The 15,181-nt window shown below is 41.6% G+C and overlaps 1 protein-coding gene across 2 annotated transcripts; it reads right to left on the reverse strand.

Moving 5' to 3' along the window:
- Positions 1–256: 256 nt before the first annotated feature.
- Positions 257–12,168, reverse strand: eva1ba (eva-1 homolog Ba (C. elegans)). 2 transcript variants are annotated; one of them, XM_034233290.1, is made up of 4 exons: positions 11,908–12,168; positions 3,053–3,212; positions 1,498–1,591; positions 257–1,395 (listed from the first exon to the last, which is right to left on the reverse strand). In XM_034233290.1, exons 3-4 carry the CDS (start codon positions 1,562–1,564, stop codon positions 971–973), a joined length of 492 nt encoding a protein of 163 aa, XP_034089181.1. In that variant the 5' UTR covers positions 1,565–1,591; positions 3,053–3,212; positions 11,908–12,168; the 3' UTR covers positions 257–970. The 2 variants fall into 2 exon arrangements, with proteins under 2 accessions (XP_034089181.1, XP_034089186.1); XM_034233295.1 differs by lacking the exon at positions 3,053–3,212.
- Between the last annotated feature and the right edge of the window lie 3,013 nt (positions 12,169–15,181).

The raw sequence follows: 15,181 nt of genomic DNA on the forward strand, positions 1-15,181 counted from the left end.
TCATCAGGATATCTTCCTTTTACAATCATAATGTCTGAATTAACTAGAGCCTTGTAAACACATTGACTGTCCTCTTGAAGCTCTTACAAATTAAACATTAGGCAGAAAAAACAAATATGAACAAAAAATGACCTTTCCATTATTCTTATTAGCAAATGTTCTCTCTCTCTTTATCTTGAATAAAAATCAATGGCCTAAAGGTACAAAGAAAATGAGCTCTGTTAATATCTGAGCGATATGAAGAAACAACAGCAAATTATTTAAGCGTAATACTTTAATTCTGTCATTTCCTTTGGTGGAATCATCCCTGAAAACACAGACATGGATTTAATGAACTCATAAATTATAGACTCCAAATGTAATTGTCCTGACATTTTGCTGTGTATGCTGAACCCCCCCAAATTGATTCAAATGTGCTTTTTTAAACAATTTAATTTCCTTACACAGACACAGAGAGTATTTTCTATGTCCCACAAACTCACCCGTCTAGAGGAAGACTGTCCTGACTGCAATTTAAAAAACATCTTAATAGCAAATTACAGTACATACATTGTCCTTAAATGCATCCATGTTCCACTTATAACATACATAATCCTATACTTGTGTGCATTTTTGTCATTAAGCGCCATACATTTGAATAGACTGACTACTTCAAGTGTCATTCAGCTCCCACATTCACACTACATATTTTCCATATGGAATGATCAGTCCTTAAGACACCTGTCGGTTAAAACGTCATGTAGTCAGTTGAAAATAACATTGCTACATGGGAAGTGCAATATCACATAGTTCAGCTCTGTCAAAGCTGAGTATTGTCCTATCAAAAAGTCACATCACTGTTGTCCTGTTTCCATGACGTGGCATTGTATCTAACACAAGTCTCACAGGCTTCAGGGACATCGGGCTCACCCAAAGGTCTCTGCCTGTCCTTCACAGAGCTCCCAGTGTTTCTCTTGAAGCCTCATGCATCTTAGTAGTAATGCACTCTGCCAATAGTCCCTGTTCCTGACCCCAGGATATCAGGCTGGCCGTTCCTCCAGATCTCACGTATGATGCGCTCCCTCTCCTCCAGGCGCTGTGCCCGCTCCAGCTCCTCAGCCGAAGTAAACACGTTCACACTCAGTGTCCCGTTTGATTGCCCGATATGATTACCAACAGGGATTTCTGTGCTTGGCAAAGGGATGGGTGCCTCTACGTCGTCCCCATCTTCATCTTCATCGTCCTCGCTCTCTTCGTCCTCCTCACTGATGTCCTTTAAGGGTTTTTTCTCAGGCGTTGAGGTGGCGATGTTGGTCCGGGGCTTGCAGGAGATGCGGATGACCAGAAGGCAGAGCGTCAGCACCAGGCCGAAACACACTCCAAGCACAAAGTAAAGGCCGAAGCTCTCTGGGTTTGCTAAAGAAAGGAGATCAAATAGAGTCAAATGTTGTTACTTAATTTATTTGTGTTAGAGATCACTAACAGAGAGTATTATTGTGTGGCTGCAGTGTGACTTACCTTTTATGTGAGCATATGCAGCTATGCTGTTGCTCAGGAGGTCCATCTCTTTTTTCTTCACATCCATGATGATCTTTAGTAGATTTTTTCACACCTGAAAAACAAAAAATTACAATGACACATCTGACGTTGGCGTACAATGCAACTCAGTACCATACAGTAGCAATGCTTTTTCAGGTGCCGAAAGTCTTTGAACTATTTCCCAAGCTTCCTTCCTCCAGTGTCACATTCTCTGCAGCGTCTGGATGTCAAACCCACTGACCACGGTACTTCTTCATATGCCTTCGGTGGGTTGGATGAGGCCTCCAAGTGTCAAACAAAAGCTCCTCTGTCTTTCTAAATACTGGCTTCATCTGGGATCATCATAACGCGTTTGGCACATGGCACTCTGCCTCTGCTGTTCTCTCTGAACCATGACAGCCCTCTATAAAAGAGGTCAAACGTCAATTTTTCAAGTAGCCACAAAGGACTCCTTCCTGCCTGATGGGACTCCCAGATCAATTTGTGCAGCCCCGAGGGAAAGAGCAGTTTGTTGTTAAATTGATGTGTTTTGTTTGGACTTTGTGTCTCTGACATTTAAGCTGTCTGTCCTCCTGGCTTCCTGTCAGTCTGAGGAGCTCTATTGTGGGGTTTTTAACCGTTCCCGTGTGCGGCCGTGACCTTTTACACTCCCAAGGAAGTCTTTCTTGAAGTAAAATCGCTGGAGCCGTGCACCACAAGAGATATAAGAACAGTTCGAGTTCTTTCTCAATCTGTTTTCTGTTTTCAGCAATTATATACATCCTCTGTGTCACCTTGATTCTACCTCTTCACTCAGTAGCTTTATTCTTTAGCAGAAACAGGCCTGTTTTTCATCTGACAAAACACATTTATTTCATATGCCTGCATTGAATACCACATTTCCTCTGCTAACCCTCCTGGACTCCCCTCCTCCTCTACCCTGCTGCCCTTTCCTGCTAATGTTTTTTCTCCTGTGCTTTGCCATTCTGTGAACATTTTCCATTTTCCATGGCTTGATGACATCACAGTGTTGCACCATGAAACACATACGAGTGTTGATGGCAACAGAGGAAAGGCCAGTTAAAAATAAAAGGTGGTGCCCTTTAAGCTTCCAGCTTAATGTTAGCGCTTTTCCCGTCTAACATGTGCTTTGTGTTTTGCCTGGCTGGAAAAAAAAATCAGTTGATGTGAAATTATGATGAACTCTGAAGCCGCCCCACTCTTACGTGTGCACACTTCTCTAAGTCAAGCCACATGTCAAAATGCCTTCACACAGATCATGCACAATCCACATGTTTGTGTTTGAATGTATCTCCAAGTTCACCCACTAATAACCTCAGTGCCGGATTTATATCGATAGCTGAATACCTCAATGATTGATGCTGCATTTGTGCTTATTTTTTCATTTAGAACTAGTAAAATTCAATCATAAAACTACGCACATGTAAACCATATGTCATGTGGCGCACTAATGAACTTTAAAACACAGCACACATTTTCCTGTAAAAGCACAAGTAAACAGAGAGTGGAGTGTGGATAAAATGTAAAAACGTACCACAAAATGAAACTTTGAAGCACGTCCTCAATCCCAGCTCATAGTGTAATGAGAAGTTGGAGAATGGCTGCAAAATGATCTCTCTCTTTCTCTTTCGCTGTGCTGTTGGATCGGGGCCTGTGATCTTTGGTCCTCAGGCTAAACCGTTCATTTGGCCACCCTGAGACAAGAGCAAACACACACACAGATGGACGTCAAGCCACATTAGATCCAAACTCAGGGGGGCGTCTGCAATGCAAACACTGACAGGCCTATTGCAGGATACACGGTCCAGCAAGAGACTAGAGGCAGGCTTTTCAGTTTTCACTGCTTCAACTGTCTTGAGCCCGTACGGGTTCAAATGCAAATACCACAGAAACACAGGAATGTACGTTCCCTGGCCACTTTATTAGAAACACCTATTCAGTTTAATGGAATATAATAGAACAGATCTGATACATACTCTACATTGACGAATATTTAAATGGTGCTTTCAAGGAGCTGCTTATTCAACCTTATTTAATTTTAATTAATGAGGTAGTAGTTGGTTTTACCCTTTTTGCCTCAATATCTTGAAAACAAAACAGTATAAAATAAGTACCTTCAAAATAAATCTAAATACATGTTCAAATCAGATTAGCCAAAAGTAATGTGTACACTATTTGCCTTTTTGGAGACATTTCATTTTTGTTTGGTTTTGTTTTGTTCTGATTGTGCTCCATATCTCAGCATGGTCCTGAGTCAAATGAATAAATACAAAAGAAAGCAGAATCTGAAGTTTCCGCGTACGCCAAAGTTCCTCCACGTCTCTAGCAGCCCAGAGCAAAACACATTGGCAGAAATCCTACAACACGAGCCCAAGAATCACTTTCATTTACTCAATAAAAAGCCTATAATGGGTGGGGGTTAGTGCTTTACATGCCAGGTGGGGGATCGGGGGCCCTGAAAAATGTTGTGCTGTGAAGTTTTCCAACTTGTAGCCGTGAAAAAGCTCCTCTGCCAGCTGTAGTTGGTTTAACAGAGCCCATGCTTTCCAGAGCAGATTTGGATCTTGCTGACTCTTGGCTGATGCTGTGTACACTACAGAGCGCCTGACCTACAGTGCTCGGGGCTAAGTGACAGAGCTGTCACTATGGTAACAAGTGTTCCAGGCCACCCCCTCGGTCCCCACGGGAGCCAGACGATGGTGCCTTTGTTTCTGCTGTGCACGGCAGGGATGGACCTATGTGATGTCTTCCTGTCGAGCTTCCTTCCTTTTCTTTTCAATTATGAATCATCTCCTCGCTCCCGCTGAGCCTAATCCCTCCCCACTAATGGAATCTATACATCATTATCCAGGCAGAGCAGGAGAACCTGGGCTTTCAATGAGATATTTAGTTTTTGTCTCAAGGGTAATTAAGTGAACGGCTCGAATGACTACAGCCGTTCCTCAAGCCAAGGTCAAAGCCAGCGATTGGACACCTTCAGTACAGTAACCGGCCTCTTCTCGCACAGGAATGCAGCAAACCTGAGCTTCATCAGCTCTCGGCGTCTGTTACTGGTGGTTAATGACAACTGGAGATCTGTTTAATGCCTATCTAAACACTAATTATCCTTCCCTGTTGTTTTGTTGTGTTTTTGTTTTACCTAAGAAGGAAATTATTACCAGACCTTCCCCTCCCCAGCCATGTACTATCCCATGACTCAACCTTAAGTCATTTTCTCCAAGTGACCCAGTTTGCTTTTCTTTTGCAGATGTTGCCTTACCTAACAGCCTTAAAAATGAAACTTTAGTTATTACAAAAAGAAGTCATGCATCTGCAATTTGTTCAATCATTTGGAACATCATGTTTTACTTCAATCTGAATTGCAATATTAGCTGCCTGGTAGGTATTATAAATAAAGCAACAGTCCTCAAATTATAGTTTCTGACATAATCACATATTGACAATAACAAAAAAAGCCCACTCCAAATTATAAATAGTACTTCCATTTGGTATAGGACCATCGCTTTGGCAAAACAAACAAACAAACAATCAAACAAACAAAAACGGCTTCTCACTTCACTTCTCACACTCTAAACTGCCATTTTTAGGGAGTGCTGGCTGGTGGGAGTATTCACGCCAACTGCTCTGTCATAGAAGTGAGAAATGTCAAGAATAAAAACAACATATGGTGTTGTTGTGTCGCCAACCTGCATTAGATTTAGTTTTTTCAAAAATAAATTCAAGGCAATTGTGTTAGTACTCATCATTTATATACTTTAAGACACACTTTCCTTGAGCCTTTCATTATTTAGTTCCAAATAATGCTCATATATCTTGTCTAGCCTAAACACTTGAAACAATCTAGCCAACCAGTGGCAGCATGTGTCTTTGTGCCATGTCTTCGGGCCTGTGAGGTTAATGTTTAGTCTTGTTTTTTGTCCCTTTTAGCTTATCATTTGTCTTTCCTGGCCTCATATCCTGAGGTCAAAACTGAGGCGTCCCCTTCCTGAGTCCCTTACACGCTGCTGACTATTAATTATTCACTTGACCAATCCTGACCTGCCTTAAACTGTGCAAGAAACCATATTTTCATTAAATCAAAGCAAGTATAATCCCAGTAACAAATTATTATTGTTAGCTCAGCTTAGTCCCCCTGAGAACTCTGTCAGTCAGGGATGAGTTGTTTATGTATGGTCCCAGCTGAAAGTGTGGAAGCCAGCATAAACACATCATGGCGTGGTGTGGTGGCCGCAGAAGAGGTTAAACACTATTCCTGACTGACTGACCATTGTTTGCTTTGGTTTGGATTGAGGAGCTGAGCGGAAAAAACCCATCATGGAGTGGGATATTTTTGTTGTCATCCACTTGGAGATAGACCACAATGGCCCTTCCTTCCCAAAGGGTGTGTCCCTTTCCGCAGAGACAACATCCAGGTCAAAGCCCTCTTTACGCATGTCCAGTATCTAAATTAAGAAATTGTGACAGAGCTGTACAACTGGCTGATTCATCATCTGCCTCCATACAGGGGCAGAGCTCCAAAGCAAACGCACTTTTCCCTAGATACTTCACCAGTAATACTTGTTTCATAAACCATCCAACTGCAATACTTCTCTTCCACAATGAAGAAATCAAAGGCATAACCCGTCAGTGGAATTTATGCAGGGAGTCATGCCACATTTGATTTAGACACAGAAGATGAAAAGTTCAGTTCACACAAGGGAAAGAGTGAGTGTTTTTTCCTCATTGTAATGACACACGCCGAACCGCAGAGGGAACACCATATTTGTAATACCTATCAGAGCGATCACAACAATTCAAGCCCAACGGATGGTCTTTCTTTGATCCGCCTGGGACGAAGCTTTACAGAATGTAATCACATTTCATTGTTTTTAAATTAAAGTCCACACACAGACTATATCTGGTGAGGGGTTAGAGTTATGGCACACACTAACACAGTGTATTTGGTCTTGATTATGTTCATTACAACGTTCCAGCTTTGATTCTGTGGCTGCTACTGAAAAAAACATCAGGACTTAACGACACATAGCATCAAACAAGCCTATCCGGGTCATTAACACACTATTTTCAGCTCGCGGAGCACATTCTGAAACATTGTGTGTTTCCCTTAAATAAATATACTGAATCAAAGCTCTGCCTTGGCTCAGTTTTTCTCACATTGAAGATGACATTCTTTCACTAGCTGATGTAAAGGTTAACAGCAACCTTCAAACTGCCAAAGAGTCTGAAACTTCATCACAATGGTATCCACTGGATGTCTCTACAAGCGATTTATCACACACCTGTAAGCAAGCCAGAGAACGGTCTCCAAGTACTAAAACATACTGGAACTCAAGCTCTGCCTCAAAACAGCAGCGGTGCTTTACTTTCCACTCAGTAAACAGAAACATTGTCCAAACCAAGATCTCTATCCAAAGTGTTTTCTGGAGAAAGTAAGAGCATAACTTCCCAGTTCCTCTTGACATGAAGATCTTGGGTTTCAAGCTGTGCTAAGCATTAGTGCTGCTTCCTCCTTGTCAAGGCCTGCTAGAGTGTCTGAGAGGAAAACTCTTGCATTTGGAAACAGGACAGGCATGTGGTGGTGGCCTTCAGGATAGAGACGTGGAGCACCAGGTGACGTTGACCTCTGTAGTTCTGAGTTTGCAAATATCTTACGAGTTTATTTTATTCTGTAAAAAGAGTTGCTACGCTCAAAGATGGGATGAGAAGCAGAAGACGAAAACGCAGAGCAGGTTTCTGCCAAATAGTGTCCAGATCTTGCTGTGCATTTCATTTGCAGATGTTTGAAGAAGACCCTGTGTGTTCAAATGCTTGCTTGTTCCTTTCTTGACATTGTAAACAGCCTTTGAAACCAAAGTCCTCACTTGCTTATTGTGGAGCTTTCAACCAAATAACACTTTGGGGGACTTCCACTAATGAAGACAAGCATGGAAAAAGCAAACAATTGTGAAATGCTGTTTCCAAAGTGAACAATGTACATCCAGTCTCGACTGTCAAGTGTACAACAGAAATAAAGACCTAGACCGTTATCTACATCTGCTGCTGATGAACACTTTGTGTAGGCAATACAAATCCAAGAAACAAACACATTTAAAATCATATTTAACCTTCATCTGAACTACAATGTGCTGCAGAGAGAAAAGCTCTAGCATGCAAAGCTGTGTGGGTCTTAACAGGAAATACATTCTGATCTAAACCTGTTGTTTGTGCAGCATTCAAACTTGTACATGTTACAATCCATTATACGAGTTGATCCTATGCAAACTTCTTGAATATGGTTTAGTGTTTGATATAAAGCTGAAAGAAAGCTTTGTTTAGTCATGGGTTGTTGTTTCCAGCTTAAGGCATGGACTTTATTTGACATGGACTCAATGAACAACAGCTTTGCATTCAAGGACCAACAACGTTTTCCTGGAGTAAACACAGAATTGAATCAGTCAGGCATTGTCAGCACGTTATTATTTGACTTTATAGACTGAACTTTTAAACAAGGGTAGGGCTGTAAATCCAACATGCCTCAGTATGCCAATGTGACGCCAGTCTGGCTCAGTAGTTACTGCAACCCTTGCCCCAATGAATCCCTGTGTATCCTTATTTCATAAAAAGTGAACCACAGTGCGCTGCTCGTCCAGTGAAGAGTATATTTTGTGGGCTATGGCAGGTAATGGAGATATGGGACTGAACTGGGGGTTAGGGCAAGTGGGTAATAGCACACAGATGTGTTCCTGATGGGAGGTTGAGTCTGCATGCTTTACTATGTAAATCAAGAGGAGATATCCCATGTACCATCTTCCTACGGTCATTATCACGCTACCAATCAAGCAGTGCTCATGGCAGTAGGAAGCCACATTGGGACCACAGCTGAGTGTGTGTTGGCTAACAGGTTTTATTTGTGTGTGACTGTGTATTGGTAGTCCCTGGTTGCCTGTGTATGTTCCTGCAGGTTGAAATTGATTCATATGAACATTCCTCCATGATTCTCTAAAGCGCAGTGGGCTTTAGATTTGAACTCAGAGCTCCAAAGATAGAGCCATGACCTCACCCTTTTCATCGATCTGGGCCACCATCCAGCAGCACGCCAACGCCACATACTGTATCAATTACATGGACCCTACGGATTACTCTGTGACACAAAACACGTGTTTGCCCTTTGTATGATTGGGTCCGAAGCATTCTCTCTGCACAACTCATGAATGTGGTGAGGCTCCACGGGATTTAAGAGGTTCAGAATTGTTGTTGTGACATGAACAATGTTGTGTAGTGAAAGGGAAGGCTAGTGCCTGTTTTCAGCTATTTAAAAGGCCTGTATGACTTCTACAGACTTATATTAGCAACCAGTAGTAATTACAAAAACATCAACACTATTGTCATCTGTCGTGGTTTTTCCTTGAATTACAGTGGCATCATATTTTGACGATAGGGTTGAGTAAACGCGCCCTTCAGGCCAGATCCTGAAGGAAATGTTAGCTGAAAAGTTCCTCATCACATGGGAAGATGATAAACAAACGCTTTGTGAATGGTTTATTGTGACTAAAGAATGAAATGTCATGTGAGGGTTGTCGATTTAATACAGCATGAAGTCTGGGACTAACCTAATTGTGGTTCAACTCTCTTTGGGTTATCATTAAATAAACGACAATGCACCATATATAAGTTATGGTTGTAGTAGAATAGATCTAGTCTGAATGATCTTGTTCAACTAAATACTCACATATAATTCAAACAGAATCTTTGTTAGCTCAAGTGGATTTGTATGGGTAAGGGTTGAGTGTGTCTCTAGCTACATGTGTGTGCATGTGTGTACCCGAGAGAGGAGTGTAAGCTTGGGTAAACCCACTGGATTTAGCATGTCAAAAAAAATCTGCCTGAGCCTAAACAGCAGAGGGTCTGGACCAGTGAAGCTCCTACTAGGAAGCAATAAGCCCTGAGCCCTGTAAGACATCGGTGGCTTTGCTAAACACAGTTTGTGAGACAAGTCATTCATCAAACTCCCTTTTCCCCATTACTCTAAAATATCCTCCTGGTAATTTAATGGTAGTGAGATTAAGAGTTGCGGTAAGCAGAACATACGTTTTTGTCATTTTGTATCTTTGTGTAGATTCATAACATTCCCCATCAACATTTTTACAATGAGTTTATGAAGAGGGTCAACAAAGAAAAGCCTTAAATATTGAAATGCTTTGCCACCACATTAAGATGATGAAAGACATTGTGTTTCAAGCCAATTTATTTTTAAAGTAAAACAAGTATTCTCCGTTATACACATTGTTTATGCCTTTGGTGTTTTATAGGAATTAGAAACACATAAAATGTCTTTTAAACTGGCATTGGTTTACAAATACCAGTAACTATACAGTGAGCAGTGGTAACAATTACATTTAAAGAGCCATGTGTTTGAATGGACCTCTCTGTTCTGGGAAAGAGTGCTTCAAAGAGATCAGCTGATGATAAGCTGATCTGGGTGAATGGCTGCATGTCATTGGCTAAATATGTGACACAAACTACATTTGCACAGTACTTCAACTTCCCATACATACATTCCTAACGATGCGTTTATGTGATATTTGTTCCTATTGTTATTGTGCTAACTCATCTCTACTATGACAATATGACTGTCCTTGATCTCCAGTAGAAGCTGATCAGAGTCATGTTCAGTGGGACTTTTTGAACATTGGAAACATTTTCTGCCAAGGCACTGGTTGCTGTAAGTTGTCCACTGGGCTGCAATTGTGTATATGGTTGGGCTGAACTGTAAGTAATCCAGCCATGAAGTGTTTCGGGAGAACATGAAATCATTACTAATTTATGTATAACTAAGCTTGCTGCACAATGCTACAAAGCAGAAGCTGGCCAAGTGAGCTATTGATGCAGAATCTTCTGTAGGTCCATGTCATTTTAATGTAATAATTTACATTGAAAACAACACTTAAATAAAGAAAGGTTCCCCATTTTCTTGAAAGGAGTTTTGTTAATGACTTCTCACTGTGTAAAGCTGTCTCCCTTAGGTTGTTTTCGCTTGACTTATCTCCGCTCTGTGCAGTCTGAAACTTTCTGTATCTCCCCTTGCAAACAGATTGGTACCCTGGGAGTTTAGACGAGCAGTTCAAATCAGAATCTGACCTCTGACCCCTGGCTAAATAAAGTAATTGAACAACCATTCTCAGGACAGATAAAACAGGCCTGCTGATAAGTGAGTCAGTTGGGTTTTGTAAAGGAAGGAAAGGTTAGTCTGCTGGCATGAATAGCTCGAAGAGGTCACACAGAAGTCAACTCTTCCCAGCATGGCCTTGAAGGGGTGACCGAGCATTCAAACTCATCCTATAGAGGTTATCTGATTGACTGGAGGAGGCACAGCTGAAGTGATGCCAGCCCACTCAGATTGTTTCAATTAAAGGAGACCCCTGAGAGAAACCCAGCCCTCTCCAGCCACCACCCACCACTTCCCTCACCTCGCTCTCCCCCTGATAAGACCTGCTGACCACAAATGTCCAGTGGAGAGAGAGAGAGCTATGGGAGCTAAGGCATATGGTCAACTGCTGTCCTGCATGAATGTTTCTATGAGTTCATGTATAAAAAATGGGGGAAACAGTTAAACAGAGCCAGTTGCAACATGAGAGCACTTTTCATGCCTCATTTTGGGATCCATGTAATTTCTTCCACCTCAGTTGTCTTTGATCACATGGCATCTGCTTCTTCAGGTATAAAAAAATGTATACAAAAAGCGACAGGATGTTTGCTTTTATTATAGCAAGGTGACAATTAATTCATCACCACAAGGTTAGCCAATAATGTGCAGCTGCACAGGAAAGCCATACCAGGATTATCCTGTCCAACCATAAGTGCTGCATCAGCTCCTCTTTGGCTGCGCTTCATAAAACAACATGTTGAAAACAAACACATTTAGCAGGACCAAACTGTGATGCATTGACACTGCTTGGGTGGATGTGGTTATTTGGTTTAGTAATGGACTGATAATGAAAATATAAATAGTAAACAACTAGAATAAGATGTGATTATTACTTTAAAAGAAAGCCAATGTCATGGCTTCATCAAGTTGCATACTCTGCTGTTTCCGAAACTCATTAACTTTTATGTCCTATTTAACCCTGTTTTGTAAAATGTAAACAATCAAAAGCAAGAAAGTCATTTCATTTGATGTAAGCACTTACTAGAGCTGCTGCGATTGAAACCAGATATCTGAGTTTATAGCAACTGGAAGTTTTCCCAGACACACGCACCTCTAAAAAAGCCTGCCAAACTATAGTTTTACCTCACATGAGATGCAGAGCATTAAAATGTTCAACTACAGAAAAAGTAGAGTGACAGAAAAGTTGTGCTGCACTGAGGTTTCTATGGAGCTGGTTATACACTGAAATAATCTGTCAAACTCACCGGTCTGTTATGACAAGGTCCCTCTGACACTGTTGAGTCCACACAGAAAGCTTCAGGCAAAATGCAGCCTTCTTTCCCTCCAAATGTTGAAAGAAACAAAGCATTACAAGCAATCCTGAATCTTTCACTTTGTTCCTGCTGTGGTCAAGTCCTGAAGAGCTTGTGCGTGTCTGCCTGAGCCTGTGTGTACAGAGTCTGGGGAAGAGGTGGTAACTTCCTCTCAAAGTTGGAGACGCAGTGAATAACAGAGTTTTCTCTCTCCCCGCTCCAATCCACAAGAAGCAGGAAAAGCTGTCATACTATCCCCCCTTTCACATGGAAAAAAAGAAAACAGAGGAACAGCCTAAAAAGGGCAAGCTCGAGGAAAAGGGGAGGGAGGAGAGCTGTGTGTGTGTGTGTGTGTGTGTGTGTGTGTGTGTGTGTGTGTGTGTGTGTGTGTGTGTGTGTGGTGTGTGTGTGTGTGTGTGTGTGTGTGTGTGTGTGTGTGTGTGTGTGTGTGTGTGTGTGTGTGTGTGTGTGTGTGTGTGTGTGTGTGTTAGGAGAGCTTTCCCTCTGTTGTCAGGTTTTCCATGCACAGTTCAGCATGACAGCAAAAACAGTTTGAATACATAGCTCATGTGTGTAGAGTGTGTTATTACTTACTAGGAATAGTTTATAATTGTATGAATGCACTTACTCGCTTTCTAGCTGACACTGATGCTGAAGGATGCTAAATATGAAGCTAGGGCCAGCAGTCGGTTTTTAAGATGAGCTACGCTAGCTAGCTGCAGCCTTGTAACTCCATTGAGTGGTATTGATCTTCTCATATAACTATTGGCAATAAAGCGAATAAACATGTTAACATGTCACACATTTCCTCCAATATTTACATTTGATCGTGTCTACATTTAGAAATGCATCAATTCTCAAATCAAATCAAGTTTTATTTATATAGCACATTTAAAAGCGACTTTTGCTCGAGCCAAAGTGCTGTACATGTAATAAAAACACATTACTACAATCACAATTCTGGTTATGTTAGCCATGGGAGAATAATATAAAGAGAGTCCTTTAAAGTAAGATACTATTTGTCCTCCTGGTGATATTGTTCCTAAAATATAAACACTTGATATTCAACTTCTAGTCTCTATCTGTGTTCATGCAATATAAACTATATATGCTGATAGAAAATGTCAGAAGAGAGAATATCTGAAGTCGCAAAAGGTATAATTTCATTATAAGTCCTTTGCTGGCATGATGCTTTAATAAGCTAAAGAATCTCCCAAGTTTGAAGACACTTTATGTTTTGAATTGTAATTCAGAAATGTCACGACCATTTGCAACTTATTACTCCCATAAAAAAGTGAGCTATAGTGAGAAGGATATCGTTTTGGTAAAAGCCGCCTCGCACAGAACATGGTAAACATGTAATCACAATAATACGTCAACTCCCATGCTAGAGGAGTTGACGTACTAATTGCTAACAGCTGCGAGCTGACATATCTCTTCTGGTGGATTGCATCAAAGATCAACGACACAACTGAGGCAGAACTGACAATAGTGATATTTTTCCAATTTAAGGATGTTGTATATGTCTCAATAATAATACTCTGAAATCATGCTTCTTATAATTTGCAACCCAACTGTAAGAGCAGTTTACCATCTGAGTAGGCACAGCTGTAAATCCTCATGGCCACCAAGCTCCGTCTTGACGAGATGTTATTAAAGCCATACGTGTGGAAGGGCATCGTGACACTTTTCATTAGTGTTGCCCAAACTGTTCCTGGGAAAATAGGGAAGAAAATCTGAAAGCAGTGAAATCAATCGTTCATTTTAATTCATGAAAAGGGTCAACGTTGGAGCAGAGCTGTTATTGCGCTACACTCTGCTGGGGCTTGAAAGAACATTATGGTCTCCATCATAAAACTGCTTGCTAACCTGAGCAGCCTGTTTGCGAGCAGCCACAAAACCTTGTGATAAACTCACTTTCATTGACATTGCCTTATGGACCCATTGGCCTTTCAGCATCATCACTCCAAATAAAACATCCTCCCACTACCCCTTTCTCAAAGTTCTGCTTTTCTCCATTCCCTCATTAAAAAATCCTGGATGCAAACAGGACGAAAAAGAAAGCAGAAGGCATCTCTCCAATATCAACCCTGTCAATTCGATCAATGAAGAAGTGGCGGAGGAGGTGGATCAGGGGTTTTTGGAGGGAAAACTGTGTCCCTTGAGTGCCTGGATTTAAATGTTTGTTTGAGCTGCATCAATGATCACATTCCTGCCTGGATCTCCTCATGGCTGGCAGATGTCCACCTGTCCCTGGGGCTGATTTATACTCCAATACTGGGTTTGTCTGATGAGGCTGGATTAGGGGCAGAAAGACAAAGGAAGGCAGAAAGAAGAAAATGCAAACAGGAGAGAGGTGAGAGGAGGTGAACATCGACTTACAGAGAAATGAGAGCAGGCACCTACGGCTTTCAAGGCAGACTTTTCCTGGATCATGTCAGACAAACCTGTGTATGCCAGTGTGGAGTTCAATGTAAATACACAGTATATCATTATAAGCTGCTGCGGAGGCGGAAACAGGGAGGGATATGTGTCTGATGACCGGGGGGAGTCTGTCTGCAGGTGGGAAAGGATGAAGGTGAAGGTGTGTGTGTTTGTAGATGGAGGGGGATGGTGGGGAAGTTTAAACAAGATAGCACTCGTTCAACAAAGCCCTCTGCTGGGGCGAAGTGCGGGCAAACGCTCTAAATAGCTTTTATAGGAACAAAAGCCAACTACCGTCTTTAACCAAGATTAATATTTACAGTGTGTTTCATAAGAGAGCCGCTCACCCACTCATTTTCCAAAGGTTGCCACACAGAGCCTTTGTTGGTGATCAGCGCTGTAGAGATGCCGTGTGGACGAATGGCGCACGGAGACCTTTGATGTGGGGTTGGCGTTGGCTGGAAAAGATGGATCACAAACCTCAGAAAATCAAGAAAATAAACACTTAAACTCAAGTTGAGAAACTGTAGTGCAAACACAACACAATCCACCGAGAGGAAAGCCGGGTTTTTTTCGAAAGACTGCTTGGAATTTCATAATTAGCGTGGAAGAATAATAATTAAAGCTTTGACTTCCTTGCTTCACTTCTGAGAGCAGGGGAAAACACCACCGATGGATGACTCATTTGCACACTGAAAACTGAAATGAATATCCTAGGAGGGCTCACTGAATGAATAAGCCTTGTTCATTCTTTAATCAAAAACACACTGAGATATGTAACCGCAAAAACATGTTGCTAAGA

The sequence above is a fragment of the Gymnodraco acuticeps genome, unplaced genomic scaffold (assembly GCF_902827175.1).
Source record: "Gymnodraco acuticeps unplaced genomic scaffold, fGymAcu1.1, whole genome shotgun sequence".
Classification (NCBI taxonomy): domain Eukaryota; kingdom Metazoa; phylum Chordata; class Actinopteri; order Perciformes; family Bathydraconidae; genus Gymnodraco; species Gymnodraco acuticeps.